This window comes from Salvelinus alpinus, chromosome 18 (genome assembly GCF_045679555.1).
Source record: "Salvelinus alpinus chromosome 18, SLU_Salpinus.1, whole genome shotgun sequence".
Taxonomy (NCBI): domain Eukaryota; kingdom Metazoa; phylum Chordata; class Actinopteri; order Salmoniformes; family Salmonidae; genus Salvelinus; species Salvelinus alpinus.
In genome coordinates, this window is record NC_092103.1 from 1,137,982 (window position 1) to 1,157,635 (window position 19,654).

At 40.6% G+C, this 19,654-nt stretch overlaps 1 protein-coding gene across 2 annotated transcripts in view; it reads right to left on the minus strand.

Moving 5' to 3' along the window:
* Positions 1-7,724: 7,724 nt before the first annotated feature.
* The window catches only part of LOC139543485 (protein ERGIC-53-like), a 28,830-nt gene continuing 16,900 nt past the window's right edge, over positions 7,725-19,654 (minus strand). For both annotated transcript variants that reach the window (XM_071349589.1, XM_071349590.1), the window contains exons 11-13: positions 8,617-8,776; positions 8,368-8,495; positions 7,725-8,248 (exon numbers count right to left, since the gene is read on the minus strand). In XM_071349589.1, the coding sequence (XP_071205690.1) occupies positions 8,212-8,248; positions 8,368-8,495; positions 8,617-8,776 (325 nt within the window). In that variant the 3' untranslated portion in view covers positions 7,725-8,211. The remainder of the gene's footprint in view (positions 8,249-8,367; positions 8,496-8,616; positions 8,777-19,654) is intronic.

Consider the following 19,654-nt stretch of genomic DNA (forward strand, 5'->3'; position numbering starts at 1 on the left):
GTACCAAATGTGCTGAAAGCGGGGCTGTATATGGTCATATTCCCATTATCAAATTATGATATTTACAATTGGTAGGTAATTATATAGGGATAAAGATAATTGTATAACATTTGCCTTTTTCTATAGCTCCGCTGTTGTGTTGGCCGTTGATTGTGCTGTGGCAGGGGAGCCAGGGGAGGCAGCTAACTTAGCTTTCCTGGGTGTGAAAGAAATTGAATTGTCTTTTTTATGACGTGACAATATGGTCTGATGAGAGATCATTAGCTCCCAAATGGCAGTGCACTATACATGGAATAGGGTGCCATTTGAGACACAATGGAATTAATTGTGCTTTTCACATTCCAATTTTTCTGCCATTATTGTGGGTAAGCAGAGGTGGCATTAAGAACTAAAGAATGGACATGAACAAGAGTGGAAGGCCATAGCGCAGTACATTCTGTTAACAAGCGTCATGCTATTTCTTGTGTCCTCAACGGCATCCCAAATAAAACTAGTATTCAGTCGTTCACAATTAAGTTGCCTAGGAGGTTGCATGTTACAAAATTATATAGGCTCCAATATGGTCAAAATGTTCTTCTGGAAAGAAGTGATTGTATAACACAACCCTAGAGTAAAATGAATTAGATATCCTTACTGCTGTACTAAACTGACTTCTGGACTGTTTGTTTGGTTAACCTTTTTTTAAATGAAATTAAACAATGTACTTGAGTCCTTTTCAAATCAAATCAAATCAAATTGTTCACATACAGTCATGGCCAAAAGTTTTGAGAATGACACAAATATTAATTTCCACAAAGTTTGCTGCTTCAGTGTCTTTAGATATTTTTGTCAGATGTTACTATGGAATACTGAAGTATAATTACAAGTAATTCATAAGTGTGAAAGGCTTTTATTGACAATTACATGAAGTTGATGCAAAGAGTCAATATTTGCAGTGTTGACCCTTCTTTTTCAAGACCTCTGCAATCCGCCCTGGCATGCTGTCAATTAACTTCTGGGCCACATCCTAACTGATGGCAGCCCATTCTTGCATAATCAATGCTTGGAGTTTGACAGAATTTGTGGGTTTTTGTTTGTCCACCTGCCTCTTGAGGACTGACCACAAGTTCTCAATGAGATTTAGGTCTGGGGAGTTTCCTGGACATGGACCAAAAATATTGATGTTTTGTTCCCCGAGCCACTTAGTTATCACCTTTGCCTTATGGCAAGGTGCTCCATCATGCTGGAAAAGGCATTGTTTGTCACCAAACTGTTCCTGGATGGTTGGGAGAAGTTGCTCTCAGAGGATGTGTTGGTACTATTCTTTATTCATGGCTGTGTTCTTAGGCAAAATTGTGAGTGAGCCCACTCCCTTGGCTGAGAAGCAACCCCACACATGACTGGTCTTAGGCTGTTTGACTGTTGGCATGACACAGGACTGGTGGTAGAGCTCACCTTGTCTTCTCCGGACAAGCTTTTTTCCGGATGCCCCAAACAATTGTAAAGGGGATTCATCAGAGAAAGTGACTTTACCCCAGTCCTCAGCAGTCCAATCCCTGTACCTTTTGTAGAATATCAGTCTGTCCCTGATGTTTTTCCTGGAGAGAAGTGGCTTCTTTGCTGCCCTTCTTGACACCAGACCATCCTCCAAAAGTCTTCGCCTCACTGTGCATGCAGATGCACTCACACCTGCCTGCTGCCATTCCTGAGCAAGCTCTGTCATGGTGGTGCCCCAATCCCGCAGCTGAATCAACTTTAGGAGACGGTCCTGGCGCTTACTGGACTTTCTTGGGCGCCCTGAAGCCTTCTTCACAACAATTGAACCACTCTCCTTGAAGTTCTTGATGATCCGATAAATGGTTGATTTAGGTGCAATCTTACTGGCAGCAATATCCTTGCCTGTGAAGCCCTTTTAGTGCAAAGCAATGATAATGGCACGTGTTTCCTTGCAGGTAACCATGGTTGACAGAGGAAGAACAATGATTCTAAGCACCACCCTCCTTTTGAAGCTTCCAGTCGATTATTCGAACTCAATTAGCATGACAGAGTGAGCTCCAGCCTTGTCCTCATCAACACTCACACCTGTGTTAACGAAAGAATCACTGACTGTCAGCTGGTCCTTTTGTGACAGGGCTGAAATGCAGTGGCATTTTTTGGGGGGGGATTCAGTTAATTTACAGGGACTTTGCAATTAATTGCAATTCATCTGATCACTCTTCATAACATTCTGGAGTATATGCAAATTGCCATCATACAAACTGAGGCAGCAGATTTTGAAAATGAATATTTGTGTCATTCTCACAACTTTTGGCCACGACTGTACACATGGTTAGCAGATGTTAATGCGAGTGTAGCTAAATGCTTGTGCTTCTAGTTCCAACAGTGCAGTAATATCTAACAAGTAATCTAACAATTCCCAACAACTACCTAATACACACAAATCTAAAGGGGTGAATGAGAATATCTACATATAAGTATATGGATGAGCGATGGCCGAGCGGCATAGGCAAGTTGCAGTAGATGGTATAAAATACAGTATATACATGTGATATGAGTAATATGTAGACATTATTAAAGTGGCATTATTTAAAGTGGAATTGTTTAAAGTGACTAGTGATGCATTTATTAAAGTGTCCAGTGATCTCAATGCAGGCAGCAGCCACTCTGAACTAGTGATTGCTATTTAGCAGTCTGATTGATGGCCTTGAGATAGAAGCTGTTTCTCAATCTCTCGGTCCCAGTTTTGATGCACCTGTACTAACCTCGCCTTCTGGATGATAGCGGTGTGAACAGGCAGTGGCTCGGGGGGCTGTTGTCATTGATGATCTTTTTGGCCTTCCTGTGATATCGGGTGCTGTAGGTGTCATGGAGAGCAGGTAGTTTGCCCCCGGTGATGCGTTGTGCAGACCACACCACCCTCTGGAGAGCCTTGCGGTTGAGGGCGGTGCAGTTGCCGTACCAGGCAGTGATACAGCCCGACAGGATGCTCTTGTTTCTGCATCTGTAAAAGTTTATCAGGGTTTTGGGAGACAAGCCAAATTTCTTCAGCCTCCTGAGGTTGAAGAGGCGCTGTTGCGCGTTCTTCACCACACTGTCTGTGTGGGTGGACCATTTCAGTTTGTCTGTGATGTGTACACCCAGGAACTTAAAACGTTCCACCTTCTCCACTGCTGTCCCTTCAATGTGGATAGTGGGGTGCTCCCTCTGCTGTTTCCTGAAGTCCACAATCATCTCCTTTGTTATGTTGACGTTGAGTGAGAGGTTGTTTTCCTGGCACTACTGTTGTGTCGTCTGCAAACTTGATGATTGAGTTGGAGGCGTGCATGGCCACGCAGTCGTTGGTGAACAGGAAGTACAGGAGAGGGCTAAGCACACACCCTTGTGGGGCACCAATGTTGAGTCAATGAAGTGGAGATGGGGGCGGCCCGTCAGAAAGTCTAGGACCCAGCTGCACAGGGAGGGGCTGAGACCCAGGGCCTCCAGCTTGATGATGAGCTTGGAGGGTACTATGGTGTTGAATGCTGAGCTGTAGTCAATGAACAGCATTCTTACATATGTATTCCTTTTGTCCAGATGGGATAGGGCAGTGTGCAGTGCGATGGCGATTGCGTCATCTGTGGACCTGTTGGGGCGGTATGCAAACTGAAGTGGGTCAAGGTGGCCAATAAGGTGGTGGTGATATGATCCTTGACTATACTCTCAAAGCACTTCATGATAACAGAAGTGAGTGCCCCGGGGTGGTAGTCATTTAGTTCAGTTATCTTTGCCTTCTTGGGTACAGGAACAATGGTAGCCATCTTGAAGCATATGGGGACAACAGACTGGGATAGGGAGCGATTAAATATGTCTGTAAACACACCAGCCAGCTGGTCTGCGCATGCTCTGAGGATGCGGCTAGGGATGCCGTCTGGGCCAGCAGCCTTGCGAGGGTTAACATGTTTAAATGTTTTACTCACGTCAGCCACTGAGGAGAGGGGGTGCGGTCATTGTTAGCGAGCCGCGACGGTGGCACTGTATTATCCTCAAAGCGGGCAAAGAAGGTGTTTAATTTGCCTGGAAGCGTGACGTCGGTATCCATGACGTGACTGTTTTTGTTTTTGTAGTCCATGATTTCCTGTAGACCCTGCCACATACACTACCGTTCAAAAGTTTGGGGTCACTTAGAAATGTCAGCCTCCGGGTATATGGTTTCCAGTTTACATAGATTCCAGTGAAGTTTCTTGAGGGCCATCTTGGTGTTCGTTTGAGGGGGGGGGGGGGGCGTACACAGCTGTGACTATAACTGACGAAAATTCTCTTGGTAGGAGGAATGGCCTGCATTTGATTGTAAAGAATTCTAGGTCGGGTGAGCAGAAGGACTTGAGTTCCTGTGTGTTGTTATGATCACACCATGAGTTGTTAATCATAAAGCACACACGCCCGCCCTTCCTCTTCCCAGAGAGGTGTTTATCTCTGTCGGCGTGATGCATGGAGAAGCTCGGTGGCTGGACCGATTACAACAACATATCCCGAGAGAGCCATGTTTCCGTGAAACAGAGAACGTTACAATCTCTAATGTCTCTCTGGAAGGCAAACCTTGCTCGAATTTCGTCTACCTTTCGTCTACCATTCGCGAGTAGTATACTCGGGAGCAGTAAGTGATGTGTGCCTGTTTACGAAGCCTGACCAGAAGACCGCTCCATCTGCTCCTTCTGCGTCGCCGTTGTTTTCGGTCAGCTGCTGGGATTAAATCCATTGTCCTGGGTGGTGGTCCGAAGAGAGGATCTGCTTCGGGAAAGTCATATTCCTGGTCGTAATGTTGGTAAGTTGACGTTGCTCTTACATCCAATAGTTCTTCCCGGCTGTATGTAATAACACTTAAGATTTCCTGGGGTAACAATGTAAGAAATAATACATAAACAAAACAAAAATACTAAATAGTTTCCTAAGAACGCGAAGCGAGGCGACCATCTGTCGGCACCATCTCTTTAAACCTTTAAACTTTTGAATTGCACCCTGTGACCTTCACATTTACTAGGTCATCATTTCCTTCGTGTTGACAACACCCTTATAAGCATAATGTTTTACACTATGTTTTATTTTAATGTAATATATACAGTGAAACAGGCACGCAGTATATGATAAATTGATCTCCTGTGTATTGTGTGATGCGTTAAAACTACATGGCAATGATGACATTGTCCCTCTATTCAATTGCTTGTGGAGGAATCAGGATGGCACGACAGATGTGCTGCTGGAGTTTCACAGGCATCGCTCTAATCCCCTCGTTAGAATAGAATACGGGTGATGGTATTGGCACAGAAAGATAGAGGGAGAGACATAGAGAGAGCGAAAGAGAGGGGGAAAGGAGAGAGCCGGGGGGCTCATAGAGAGAGGAAAAGAGAGGGTGAGTGAGAGAGAGATGGAAGAAAAGAGGGGGTGAGTGAGGAAAAGAGGGTGAGCGAGAGAGCGAGAGAAAGAGAGACAGGGGGTGAGGAGGGAGAGAGATGAGGGAGGCTCAATGAGGTAGAGAAAGAGAAAGAGGAAAAGAGAGAGAGGGTGAGCAAGAGACAGAAGGTGAGAGAGTGAGGGTGAGCGTGAGAGAGGAAGTGGATTAATAGCTCAGAAACACAGCAGAACTTTGAGTTGACAAGGAAATGTGTATTTGGTGCGAGACATTCACTAGTTGCATCCATTAAAACAGAAACGCGTTATGTACAATATTAATTTTCACGCACAATATTTTCATATATTCCATCCCAGAGGCACAGAAAAAATGAAGCCAGTATTTGTATACATGCCATCAGGATTAGGAAGAGAGGAAGGCCATGGTGGTGGGATCTGACCTGGAAGTATAAGGGTTAAAGTCAAAGCTACAAATAGCTGAACCATAACAAGGTAGCTCTGGAAGACATGACATCAAATACCAATTTTCCAGTCAGCACTCATGCTAAATGCATGACATGCCTAAATAAATACTTTTTTACAAATATAAACAGACATTTTATTTAGGTCACAGTGCCATTAACCCTTGTGATGTCTTAAGGGTCAAAAATGACCCACCACTGTGTTAAACAGCAGAGAAAACTTGAAAATACTTGAAATTAGATGACTTGATCCCAACATTAGAAAAAGAGAAACATCGCTTTTGTTCATATTTCCATGAAAGCTGTACAGCACCAGGGTACAAAGATTGTCGTAAGGTCATTTTTGACCCGGCAGTTATAAAATCACTTACACAACACAAAAACGACAAAGACACACACACACACACAATGAGAAATTGAGATTATGTGTGCTACCGATTGAACTCAGACAAAACTAAAACGTTTTTGTGCATGTGCAGCATCTCCCATCCATGACCCCTCCACGACCCCACACATGACTCAAGTTCACAGACAAAATGAAAACAATTTCAGAAAAAATAAACATTTCAGACAAAGTCCTAAAATGGCGCCGGAAGAAATGGCAGCAGTTTTACGGGTGCCTAACCACTATTATGTGTTTTTTTCAAGTTATATAATATAACATGTTTCTGCCACCGTATCTTACGGCAAAAACGAGCTTCTGGATATCAGGACAGCGATCACTCACCTCGGATTAGAGTATATTCTGTATGTCCTGCTTGTTGAAGAAAAAGTATTTGTCTAATCCGAGGTGAGTGATTGCTGTCCTGATATCCAGAAGCTCTTTTTTGCCGTAAGATATGGTTGCAGAAACATTATGTACAAAATAAGTTACAAATAATGCGGAACAACAAATAGCGCAATTGGTTGGGCGCCCGTAAAAGTGCTGCCATTTCTTCCGGCGCCATTTTAACCGGTATGGTTAGGGGTTTAGTGAAGGCAGGTCATTTTTTACCCTTAGGACAAGGGGAGTATACAGAATTTTAAGACTACACAAGGGTGAATTTGTTGAAATATGCCTACTGCTGTTATCACTGATATGCAATCATCTGTATGCCTACCGATCAGTGTTGACTCAAATACAATTTTGGCAATTATTTACATAAAGGGACATCACTATCCAATCTATGTTGATACATTGCCAAGTGGTATCGTTACAGCTGAAGGACAACATTTGCTTTCAGGAGTGCATTACAACAGTAATTAGAGATATTGGTCGTCGAGTCAATTACACCATGTAAATTTAAAGTCACTTTTTTTTTTGAATAAGTTAGCGAGTGGAATCATTGACCCTGCTTCGTGACAAACCCCTGGTCTCAGATCCAAGCGAAAATCAATGACATTTCCAAGTCTCCCTTTTAAAAGACATCCCTTGTATTCTGACATCAATTGGACTTCCTGGATAAATAATAAGGGCCCCAATATCCAATACCTAGACGACATACAAGTGTTGTACTCTTATAACTAAGGTCGAGCACATGTCCAGCATGTTATCTGTCCTGTCAGAGTATTATAGCTGGACACCAGCCTACCGTGCCTCACACTGTAGTCCCTTTCTCAGACCAATCTGTAGTCCCTTTCTCAGACCAATCCTTGACCAGACTAAGCACTAAGTCAAGCATTTAGCTAATGTCTCAGAGATCCTGATCAAAAGAGCCAGGATGATAACCTGGTCCCAGATGTGTTTGTGCCATCTTGCACCTTGTAACTCAATGTCACATTTCGCAAGTGATAAGACAGCCAAAACAGATCTCTGACCATGCTACCAAGACTAAACTTTCAGGTAAAAATGGTGCTATTCGGCTGCTTTTTAATAGATGAGCACCAATATGTAAACAAGATGACAAGAAAGAGAAAAGCTGCAAAATGTCAGTTTATTTTTTGTTTATGTAAATTGCTCGAGAAGAAAGGCAAAGTCAGACTTTTGGCATGTTACAACCACTCAAGAAAACAACCACTGGGTTTAATTCAACATAGTTCAGCATTAATACAAAATTGCGCATTTATTAAATTCAGTTTTCCAAACTATGTGAATTGGCAGATAGTGGTTTTGTTTGTCTTCTAGGGGTGGGCACCTGTCAAAAAAACATTTGAAAGATCAAATATCATCCAATGACTTGGCAAAATACTGTATAGAACATATTACATATTTGGAATCTTAACATTTCCCACACGCGCATTCATTCACATACCATGTTAAAAATATCAGATCAAATTCAAACTAAGACATTTAAAAAAAGAAACTTCTCAAACAAAATCTAATTTAAGTACAATAATTTACAACTTCAAAAACAGCTAAATGAACAGTCCCTCATTTACATATCATGATATCGATGATAATGTTTCCTCAAAAGAATTTCTTTGCTGCTGCTTCTTGTTGACTTCTGTAGGGGGAGAAGAAACAAGAAAATAAATTGAGGAGAGTGAATTGTGAGAAACAAAAATTCAACTACACTTTTGAATTATCAAAGCTAATAAAGTGAAAACGAGATCTCATTCTTACTTGTACATGATGTAGCTGAAGAACAGGACTGATTGGATGACCACAAAGACCAAGAAGTGAGTAGTACCCAGACAGGAAGGCATTTTAGGAGGGTCAGGGCATTTCTCTCCCTGATTTTCACTGGGGCTCTACATGCATTACAAAACAAAGAATAAAAACACAAATCCAATGCTCTTTCCAAATTCATTTGTTGAGACTGTTGATGTGGTTTTTACAGTGGTTTACTGTAAGATAAGTTATTAAACAGACCCCATTGCGTGTGATAAGGTGTTCGATGTTCCTCTTGACCACGTGTAGATGTTCCTGGATTTCGCTGAAGTGTTGCACCGTCTCATATGTCCCCATGCTCACTGGGTTGGCTTGGTGCTGAGTGGCGCCGATCTGCTTCAGAGACTCATGGAAAGAGTTTCTGAGGAGAAAAAAAAACAGTGTCAGGTATATCTGTTGAACACAGCTGATGCTGCAGTAGAAGATTGCATAGAATAAAAAAAATAAAAAAAAGATTTAGCCATTTTCTACATCTCATCTCACATCAGCACACCAGAAAGGGTAGCGAAGAAAACCATAGCCCAGGGTAAAATAACATCTGAAGTATGTGACAACATTAAACCAGAAATGGAATCGATAGGATTCCAGTTTGATACAGAATGAAGATAATTGAATATTTTTATATCTTTGTATACGTATATTATCCCAAATGAAGTATGTGTATTGAGTCAAAAAAAATATATTCTGCCATGATTAAATGAAAGCTTGGAAATGATTCAATCTTTCCTATAATGTAAGAAATGTTTGGTTTTTCCCTACATTATGATAGTGTGTGAAGACGTGAATGTGTGACCCAGACAGAAAGACAGGTTTATCCATGATGACATGACAAAGATATTGGACCGTTGTCCGGGAACAATGCCCAGACCACTTACCCGGGTTAAAAATAGGAAGATGAGGCAGAGACGCTGGGCCAGCAGGTGACAACACACATTCCCGATTAATGTACAGCACACACAGACCTATTTCATACATCCTTGCTCACTCACAAATGAGACATCTGTACAGATTTAACAAACTATTTTAGACAGCGAGAGGGTGACAGGAAAGTTGGTAGGAGAGATAGAAGGGCAAGAGGTCTGGATTCTAACCATCGCCAATACCGGCATATGAGCTCTGAAGGCAGTGGCACAAATCGGTGTCACACTAGGCAACCCGGAAATTATTTTAAATGATAGTGTGGGCTTCCTGCAGTTTGTTTTATTAAGACCAGCCAAAAGTCCCCTCCAGAGCTAAGAAATGACTGCAAATGTACTGTAATGAACAATTTATAATCTTAATATTACAGGGAATTGTCCAAATTCATCTTTCGGATCTTCTATTTAGCTAACAAAGGGCAATTTATCCTTAAAGTTTTGATACAAAATCTACCATCCAATAAAAAAGGGCATGATTGCTAAATTAATCCCATGGAGTGATTCCATACAAAACCAGGTCAAAAAAGACTGATTTAGGAGATTTTCACAAAATTGAATATATAGAATGGTTCTTTTGAAGAATTGTAACATCTGCCCAAAATATCTAAAGACACTGAAGCAGCAAACTGTGAAAATGAATGTGTGTCATTCAAAACTTTTGGCCACGACTGTATAAAAAAAATTGATTTGTCAAATGTTTCCATATATTGTTGAACATAATATATTCTAATGGGCAAGTCACAGTTCGAGAGTGGGATCTCTGCTAGTTTAAAGTTAGACGATTTTATACAGAGAAATTAGCATAGAAGGCAAATGTAACAAACTACAGCCCTCATTTTACTTGTATCATTGCACATCCTGCAAATCACCAGCAGATATGATCCAATTTGGATTCAAAATGGTCGAAAACTCTTAAATTAACAGAGATTCCACTCAGGAACTTTTATATGCTTGTACAGTATATTATGTTCAACAATATACAGTCGTGGCCAAAAGTTGAGCATGACACAAATATTAATTTTCAAAGTCTGCTGCCTCAGTGTCTTTAGATATTTGTCAGATGTAATTATACTTCAGTATTCCATAGTAACAAGTATTTCATTGACAATTACATGAAGTTGATGCAGAGACTCAATATTTGCAGTGTTGACCCTTTTTCCAAGACCTCTGCAATCCGCCCTGGCATGCTGTCAATTAACTTCTGGGCCACATCCTGACTGATGGCAGCCAATTCTTGCATAATCAATGCTTGGAGTTTGTCAGAATTTGTGGGGTTTTTGTCCACCCGCCTCTTGAGGACTGACCACAAGTTCTCAATGAGATTTAGGCCTGGGGAGTTTCTTGGCCACGAACCCAAAATATTGATGTTTCGTTCCCCGAGCCACTTAGTTATCACTTTTGCCTTATGGAAAGGTGTTCCATCATGCTGGAAAAGACGTTGTTCGTCACCAAACTGTTCCTGGATGGTTGGGAGAAGTTGCTCTCGGAGGATGTGTTGGTACTATTCTTTATTCATGGATGTGTTCTTAGGCAAAATTGTGAGTGAGCCCACTCCCTTGGCTGAGAAGCAACCCCACACATGACTGGTCTCAGGATGCTTTACTGTTGGCATGACACAGGACTGATGGTAGCGCTCACCTTGTCTTCTCCGGACAAGCTTTTTTCCAGATGCCCCAAACAATCATAAAGGGGATTCATCAGAGAAAGTGACTTTACCCCAGTCCTCAGCAGTCCAATCCCTGTACCTTTTGCAGAATATCAGTCTGTCCCTGATGTTTTTCCTGGAGAGAAGTGGCTTCTTTGCTGCCCTTCTTGACAACAGGCCATCCTCCAAAAGTCTTCACCTCACTGTGCGTGCAGATGCACTCATACCTGCCTGCTGCCATTCCTGAGCAAGCTCTGTACTGGTGGTGCCCCGATCTCGCAGCTGAATCAACTTTAGGAGACGGTCCTGGCGCTTGCTGGACTTTCTTGGGCGCCCTGAAGCCTTCTTCACAACAATTGAACCGCTCTCCTTGAAGTTCTTGATGATCCGATAAATGGTTGATTTAGGTGCAATCTTACTGGCAGCAATATCCTTGCCTGTGAAGCCCTTTTTGTGCAAAGCAATGATGATGGCACGTGTTTCCTTGCAGGTAACCATGGCTGACAGAGGAAGAACAATGATTCTAAGCACCACCTTCCTTTTGAAGCTTCCAGTCTTATTTGTACTCAATCAGCATGACAGAGCGATCTCCAGCCTTGTCCTCGTCAACACTCACACCTGTGTTAGAGAGAGAATCACTGACATGTCGGCTGGTCCTTTTGTGGCAGGGCTGAAAAGCAGTGGAAATGTTTTTTGGGGATTCAGTTAATTTGCATGGCAAAGAGGGACTTAGATCAGATGAATTGCAATTTATTGCACTCTTCATAACATTCTAGAGTATATGCAAATTGCTATCATGAGGCAGACTTTGGAAATTAATATTTCTCTCAACTTTTGGCCACGACTGTACAGAAAAAAAATTACAAATCCAAAATGGTGTTTTTTCAATATTCATGTTGATTTGTCAGTATTCAAAAGTAAAAATGTTTCTCTTGAAATCAAAATACTCATATTACAGTACAAGCGGTAAAGCGTCATGACAATAATTGCTGCTTTGTAGCACCTACAGATGAAACATTATGGAGTCAAAAAATTAGGCCTGAGTAAGACAAAAATGTCAAATATGCCAACTTAAAAAAACAAAAAACAATTCTCAATTCTGCTTTTAGATACAACTGCCAAACACACAAAAGTATGGTGACACCCCTTCAAATTAGTGGATTCGGCTATTTCAGTCACACCTGTTGCTGACAGGTGTATAAAACCGAGCACACAGCCATGCAATCTCTATGGACAAACATTGGCAGTGCCTGACCTCACTAATGCTTGCGGCTGAATGGAAGCAAGACCCAACAGCAATGTTCCAACATGTAGTGGAAAGCCTTCCCAGAAGAGTGGAGGCTGTTATAGCAGAAAAGGGGGGACCAACTCCATATAAATGCCCATTTGGTCATGTAGTGTGTGCATGTACACAACCGGCTCAAACGTTTGGGGTCACTTAGAAAATGTCCTGGTTTTTGAAAGAAAAGCAATTTTTTGGTCCATTTAAAATAACATCAAATTTATCAGAAATACAGCTACAATAGTAATTTACAACATTAATAATGTCTACACTGTAGTTCCGATCAATTTGATGTTATTTCAAAATGGACAGTGTCAAAAACAAGGACCCCAACATTTTTAACGGTAGTGTATGCATGTATGATGTACAGTTGAAGTCGGAAGTTTACATACACCTTAGCCAAATACATTTAAACTCAGTTTCACAATTACTGACATTTAATCCCAGTAAAAATTCCCCGTTTTAGGTCAGTTAGGATCACCACTTTATTTTAAGAATGTGAATTGTCAGAATAATAGTACAGAGAATGATATATTTCCGCTTTCATTTCTTTCATCACATTCCCAGTGGGTCAGAAGTTTACATACACTCAATTAGTATTTGGTAGCATTGCCTTTAAATTGTTTAACTTGGGTCAAACGTTTCAGGTAGCCTTTCACAAGCTTCACACAATAAGTTGGGTGAATTTTGGCCAATTCCTCCTGACAGAGCTGGTGTAACTGAGTCAGGTTTGTAGGCCTCCTTGCTCGCACACGCTTTTTCAGTTCTGCCCACACATTCTATTGGATTGAGGTCAGGGCTTTGTGCTGGCCACTCCAATACCTTGACTTTGTTGTCCTTAAGCCATTTTGCCACAACTTTGGAAGTATGCTTGCGGTCATTGTCCATTTGAAAGACCCATTTGCGACCAAGCTTTAACTTCCAGACTGATGTCTTGAGATGTTGCTTCAATATATCCACATCATATTCCATCTATTTTGTGAAGTGCACCAGTCCCTCCTGCAGCAAAGCACCCCACAACATGATGCTGCCACCTCCATGCTTCACGGTTAGGATGGTGTTCTTCGGCTTGCACTCCTCCCCCCTTTTCCTCCTAACATAACGATGGTCATTATGGCCAAACGGTTCTATTTTTGTTTCATCAGACCAGAAAGCATTTCTCCAAAAAGTACGATCTTTGTCCCCATGTGCAGTTGCAAACTGTAGTCTGGCTTTTTTATGGTGGTTTTAGAGCAGTGGCCTCTTCCTTGCTGAGCGGCTTTTCAGGTTATGTCGATATAGGACTTGTTTTACTATGGATATAGATACTTTTGTACCGGTTTCCTCTAGAATCTTCACAAGGTCCTTTGCTGTTGTTCTGGGATTGATTTGCACTTTTCGCACCAAAGTACGTTCAACTCTAGGAGACAGAACGCGTCTCCTTCCTGAGCGGTATGACGGCTGCGTGGTCCCATGGTGTTTATACTTGAGTTCTATTGTTTGTACAGATGAACGTGGTACCTTCAGGCGTTTGGAAATTGCTCCCAAGGATGAACCAGACTTGTGGTCTACAATTTATTTTCTGAAGTCTTGGCTGATTTCTTTTGATTTTCCCATGATGTCAAGCAAAGAGGCACTGGGTTTGAAGGTAGGCCTTGAAATACATCCACAGGTACACCTCCAATTGACTCAAACGATGTCAATTTGCCTATCAGAAGCTTCTAAAGCCATGACCTAATTTTCTGGAATTTTCCAAGCTGTTTAAAAGGCACAGTCAACTTAGCGTATGTAAACTTCTGACCCACTGGAATTGTGATACAGTGATTTATAAGTGAAATAATCTGGAAACAATTGTTGGAAAAATGACTTGTGTCATGCACAAAGTAGATGTCCTAAACGACTTGCCCAAACTATAGTTTGTTAACAAGAAATTTGTGGAGTGGTTGAAACACTTTAGTTGGAGTCATTAAAACTAGTTAATGTAAACTTCCAACTTCAAATGCATGCATGGATGTATATCCTCCAAATGACAAATGGTTTAAATTTTGTGAAAAACCCTCCAAATCATGGTATTTTTTTGTCCTGGTTTCATATGGAATCACTCCATATTTTTAACCCAGACATACAGTATCTTAATCAGAAATACTTAAGTATCCATCACATGCAACCTAGAAAGTTTAAAAACAGAAACATTTCTGTAAACTATTTATAAATAATACTACAACTATACATTTTTGCCCAGGGCAAGTTTGACTTGGAATCTCTCAAGTGGGATTTGTCAGTTTGCTGGTTAGGAATTAAGCTTGTTAAAGGTTAATGCATAATTTGGCATTGTCTATTGAAACAATAATAGTTGTAATTAGTCTGTGGCATCTGTAAATGTGCAATCAAAATTTTCCATACTGAGAAAAACGATTGTTGTTACACCCTACAGAACTCTGCGGTCCTGTTTTATGAGCTTGTATGGCCTACCACTTCGTGGCTGAGCCGTTGTGGCTCCTAGACAGTACCACTTCACAATAATAGCCCTTAGTTGACCGGGGCAGGTCTAGCAGGGCAGAAATAGCCGAATCCACTCATTTTTAAGGGGTGTCCAGACAGTTTTGTCTAAAATAAATATCTGGCTTATAAACTATAATGTGGTAATACATAAACGTGACAATAATTGCTTGATTGAATCAGGGGATATAGGATTTTTACTTAGTCTCTGTAGCATAATTTGATTGACATAAATGTTTCCAAATACAGTATAGATGCACATCTGGCTTATAACCTCTTATGTATCCCTTAACGGGATTCGCGCTTAACGGGATTGATTTGACAACATCCAGTGAAATTGTAGCGCGCCAAATACAAACTACAGAAATATCAATATTCAACCTTCAAAAATATAAGTGTAATACATCAAAATAAAGCTTAACTTCTTGTTAATCCAGCCGCTGTCAGATTTCAAAAAGGCTTTACAGCGAAAGCAAACCATGCAATTATCTGAGGACAGCGCCCCGCATACAAACACATGAAAAACATATTTCAACCAGGCAGGTGCGACACAAAAGTCAGAAATAGCCATATAATAAATGCCTTATTTTTGCAATCTCAAATGTCTCAGCGACACAATGAATGGTTGTTTTGTTTGATAAATTCCTTCTTTATATCCCCAAAATGTCCATTTATTTGGCACGTTTGATTCAGAAATACACCGATTCCAACATGACTACAAAGTATCTAATAAGTTACCTGTAAACTTGGTCCAAACATTTCAAACAACGTTCCTAATCCAACCTCAGGTATCCTAAAATGTAAATAAACAACACAATTTAAGACTGAATAAACTGTTTCTAATACCAGATAAAAACATGAAGCGCGCTCCAGTTCACACGCAACTAAAGCCCTTCAGAGTGACACCTACAAAGAACAGCCCTACTTCTTCATTTCTCAAAAGAAAAACATCAAACAATTTCTAAAGACTTGATATCTAGTGGAAGCCATAGGAACTGCAATCTGGGCCCTAATAAATCAGGTCTCCCATAGAAAAACTGCCTGCCAAATCAGTTCTGTTATACTCACAGACATTATTCTAACAGTTTTAGAAACTTCAGAGTGTTTTCTATCCAAATCTACTATTTATATGCATATCCTAGCTTCTGGGCCTGAGTAGCAGGCATTTTACTTTGGGCACACTTTTCATCCGGACGTGAAAATACTTGTAAGGGCTCATCGTGATAAATTATGCTACAGAAACTGATTGACATAAATGTTTACAAATATAGTATAGATGCACATCTGGCCTATAATCTATAATGCAGTAACAGGTGATTGAGCTGTTTTAGATCATAATCTACCTGAATATAACCTCTTTAAATTTGTGACCCCTTTCTATAGACAATAATATGACTTTGTCTTACTGTAGTCTGTTAAATTATGTTCTCTGATCTGAGAAGGGCTTTTTCATAAATGGGTCACTTGGATGAGATAAAGATTACATGCATGGTTTAATAAATGTTCACTTACTTTCTCAAGGGAGATTTTCCTTCGTTTGTAATTTTGAGAAACAAATTAGATTTTGTTTATACAAACGTCTTATACTGTATGACTGTCCCTCAGCTCTGTGCCATGTGGCCCTGGGATGGCTGCAAGAAAAGGCCACATCTTAGCACCATTTGTCCTCAAAGTATTAGACGTCAGTCTTTTAAATACATCCGTCATACACAGATATAAAACACGGGCTCCTTCTGATTGCTTTTTTGATGTTGCAGTTCCCTCGAGAGCTTGATACTTATAGCCTTCCAATTGCTTTCATTTGTCAGTCTTTTTGGCTTTATAATCATCTTAAATTGCGTAAAAAGGATGTACCCCTCCAAATAACAGAGGTAGCTAAAGAATAGGGACAGTTTCAAGTAAGCAGTAACACTCCCAAATGTAGAGTATGGAGCTAAGTGTTCACTGATTCACACAAAATACCCTATAATGTCTAAGTCTATTTTTTTTTGGGGGGGGGGGGTGTTTTAATTAATTAAAAATGAAAAAATGAAATATATTGAGTCAATACATATTCAAACGCTTTTATGGCAAGCCTAAATAAGTTCAGGAGTAGAAATTTGCTTAGCAGATCACATAAGTTGTATGGACTCAGTGTGTGCAATATTAGTGGTTAACATGATTTTTGAATGACTGCTGTATGATTGTACCAAACACATTCAGATAATTGTAAGGTCCCTCAGTCAAGTAGTGAATATCAAGCACAGATTCAAACAACAAAAAAAAAACCTGGGAGGTTTCCCAATGCTTTGAAAAGAAGGGCACCGATTGGTAGATGGGTGAAAATAAACAAAAGCAGACAATGAATATCTGTTTGAGCATGTTAAAGTGATTAATTAGGCTTTGGATGGTGTACCAACACACTCAGTCACTAAAAAGATTGTCAACTGACCGAGGAAGGGAACCACTCAGGGATTTCACCATGAGGGCAACTGTGAATTTAAAACAGTTACAACAATTAATGGCTGTGATATGTGAAAACTATGCATGGATCAACAACATTGTAGTTACTCAACAATACTAACCTAAATGAGTAAAAAGGAAACCTTTACCGAATAAAATATTCAAAAACATGCATCCTGTTTGCAACAACAATAAAGTAGTACTGCACAAAATGTGACAAAGAAATGTACTTTTTGTCCTGAATACAAAGTGTTATGTTTGGGCCAAATCCAACACAACACATGACTGAGTACCACTTCTTATTTTGAAGCATGGTGGTGGCTGCATCATATGGGTTTGCTCGTCATCAGCAAGGACTGTATAGAGTTTATTCAGGGTAAAAAAAATAAAACAGAATGGAGCTAAGCACAGGCAAAATCCTAGAGGGAAACCTGATTCAGTCTGCTTTTCAACAGACAGTGGGAGATTAATTCACTTTTCGGCAGGACAATAACCTAAAACACAAGTCCAAATCTACACTGGAGTTGCTTATCAAGACGACATTGAATGTTCCTAAATGGTCTAGATATAGTTAATTCAGACTTAAATCTGATTGAAAATCTATGGCAAGACATGAAAATGGCAGTCTAGCAATGATCAACAACCAACTTGATACAGCTTGAAATCATTTTTTAAAGAATAGGCAAATATTGCACAATCCAGGTGTTCAAAGCTCTTAGAGACTTACCCCAAAAAACTCACAGCTGTAAATGCTGCAAAAGGTGTTAACATGCATTTACTCAGGGGGGTGAATAATAGGGTTTAAAGTGGGAACCGGATTACTGAGATTTAGAGATTGTCTGGCCAAACCAACTCCGGTTTCCCGGGATAAATAACTGAGAAACCAGTAAATTTATTTATATAAACCACATGACATGAAATGGAACTTAATTTATATGCAATGTCTAAATCTGCTTTCTCATGGCCTTCTCTACTCTACTACCTGCATGATCAATGATCCAACGCTCAGTGTGGCTGAGTGTGCGCACTGTTGTAAGAGCCCATCGTATTTACTATATTGTTTGTGCTTAAACTGTACACATGACCTTGAAATGCAATTAGTAGGTCTATGGTAATAAAATTGGCTCCAGCTTTTGAGCTACAGGTTAAGTAGGCCAACCTACTTTTATTAATTTAAAAAAAAATGTTGACTGTGTAGTAGAGCTTCACTAAAAGTAATGCCACAAGGCAGAATGCTAAATCTGCAAGCGCAAAATAAAATTTAGACTACAGGCAGTTTGACAAGTTGATTGATCCAACATGCAGGCTGGCCTACACTCCAAACACTTGGGAGGTAAGTACAGAGAAGGGGCTTCAGCAAGAGCATGGGCGCTTTAGTAGCAAAACGTCTTAGAACTATGCAGTCTTACCTGAAGCTGACAAGAAATTCAAGCAGAAATGGCTGCAAGTGACGGATTCTCCTGCCATGCCAATGCAAACAGCATTGTGCTACACACAACATCTACCATATATGCCAGACATTCCAGTGTACTGCAGTCCAATTTTATCTGGAGTTATTTACCAAACTCTTCCTTTACGTAGCCTACCCCTGTAGCTTATCATCACGGACCCCTAACTTGCGAAAGTGACTCGCAATCTTTCTCCACTGTGCTGCGCAGCTCCCCTCAACTACTACTGGTTGTCTGTTTCTTCGCACTCCCCATCAACACCAAGTTTGTGTAGCCAGATGGCTCACTTTATTTATTTTATGCGGTGGCTATATTTGGATACGATGTAGGCTAGCCTATGATTTTACCAACATCTTATTTTGTGAAAATACTATTTGTGACCGACCAGCTCGATTCAATTTGAAATTGTGTACTCAAAGCTAGAAAATGGTATATCATATACTATAGTTGAGGAACAACGGGGAAGTAATTTTGCTTTGAAAGTTAATAACCTTGTAACCTCACTTTTGAGAAAATGGCTCTTGAATATTTTGGTACACCTATGGGAGATATCTTCTTTGTCAGCACCCATTCAGCATTGTTCACACCCTCTTAAGCTTTAGCCCCACCCATCTCTAAGGATTCACATTTGAGCCCATGTACTAAACAACCAAAGATTTCAAGACTAAAGGCTGGTTTATACTACGGGTGTGCTCGTAAATTTAATGTGTGCTCTGGGCATTCGTAAACTCAGAACCTTGTCAGATTGTCCGTTCGTAAATGCAGGGAGTTCAGAGCGCACACTGGACGCTCTGGCCTAGGAGTAGGGTTGATTTTTGAGTGTTCTGACCGCACAACAGCAGTCAAGCACCCAAGCTAAGGATGACTAGCTTGCCAGCTACTTCAGACAAATTTGAGAAAAGCTCACTGACCATTTTACTTGGCCTAGCAGAGCTGGTTAGGCTGTTACGTAATCCTCCGAAATCAGAGTAGATAGCCAGAGGGAATTTACCAGATACGTCTAGACAGTTGTCGCAGTGACATCATT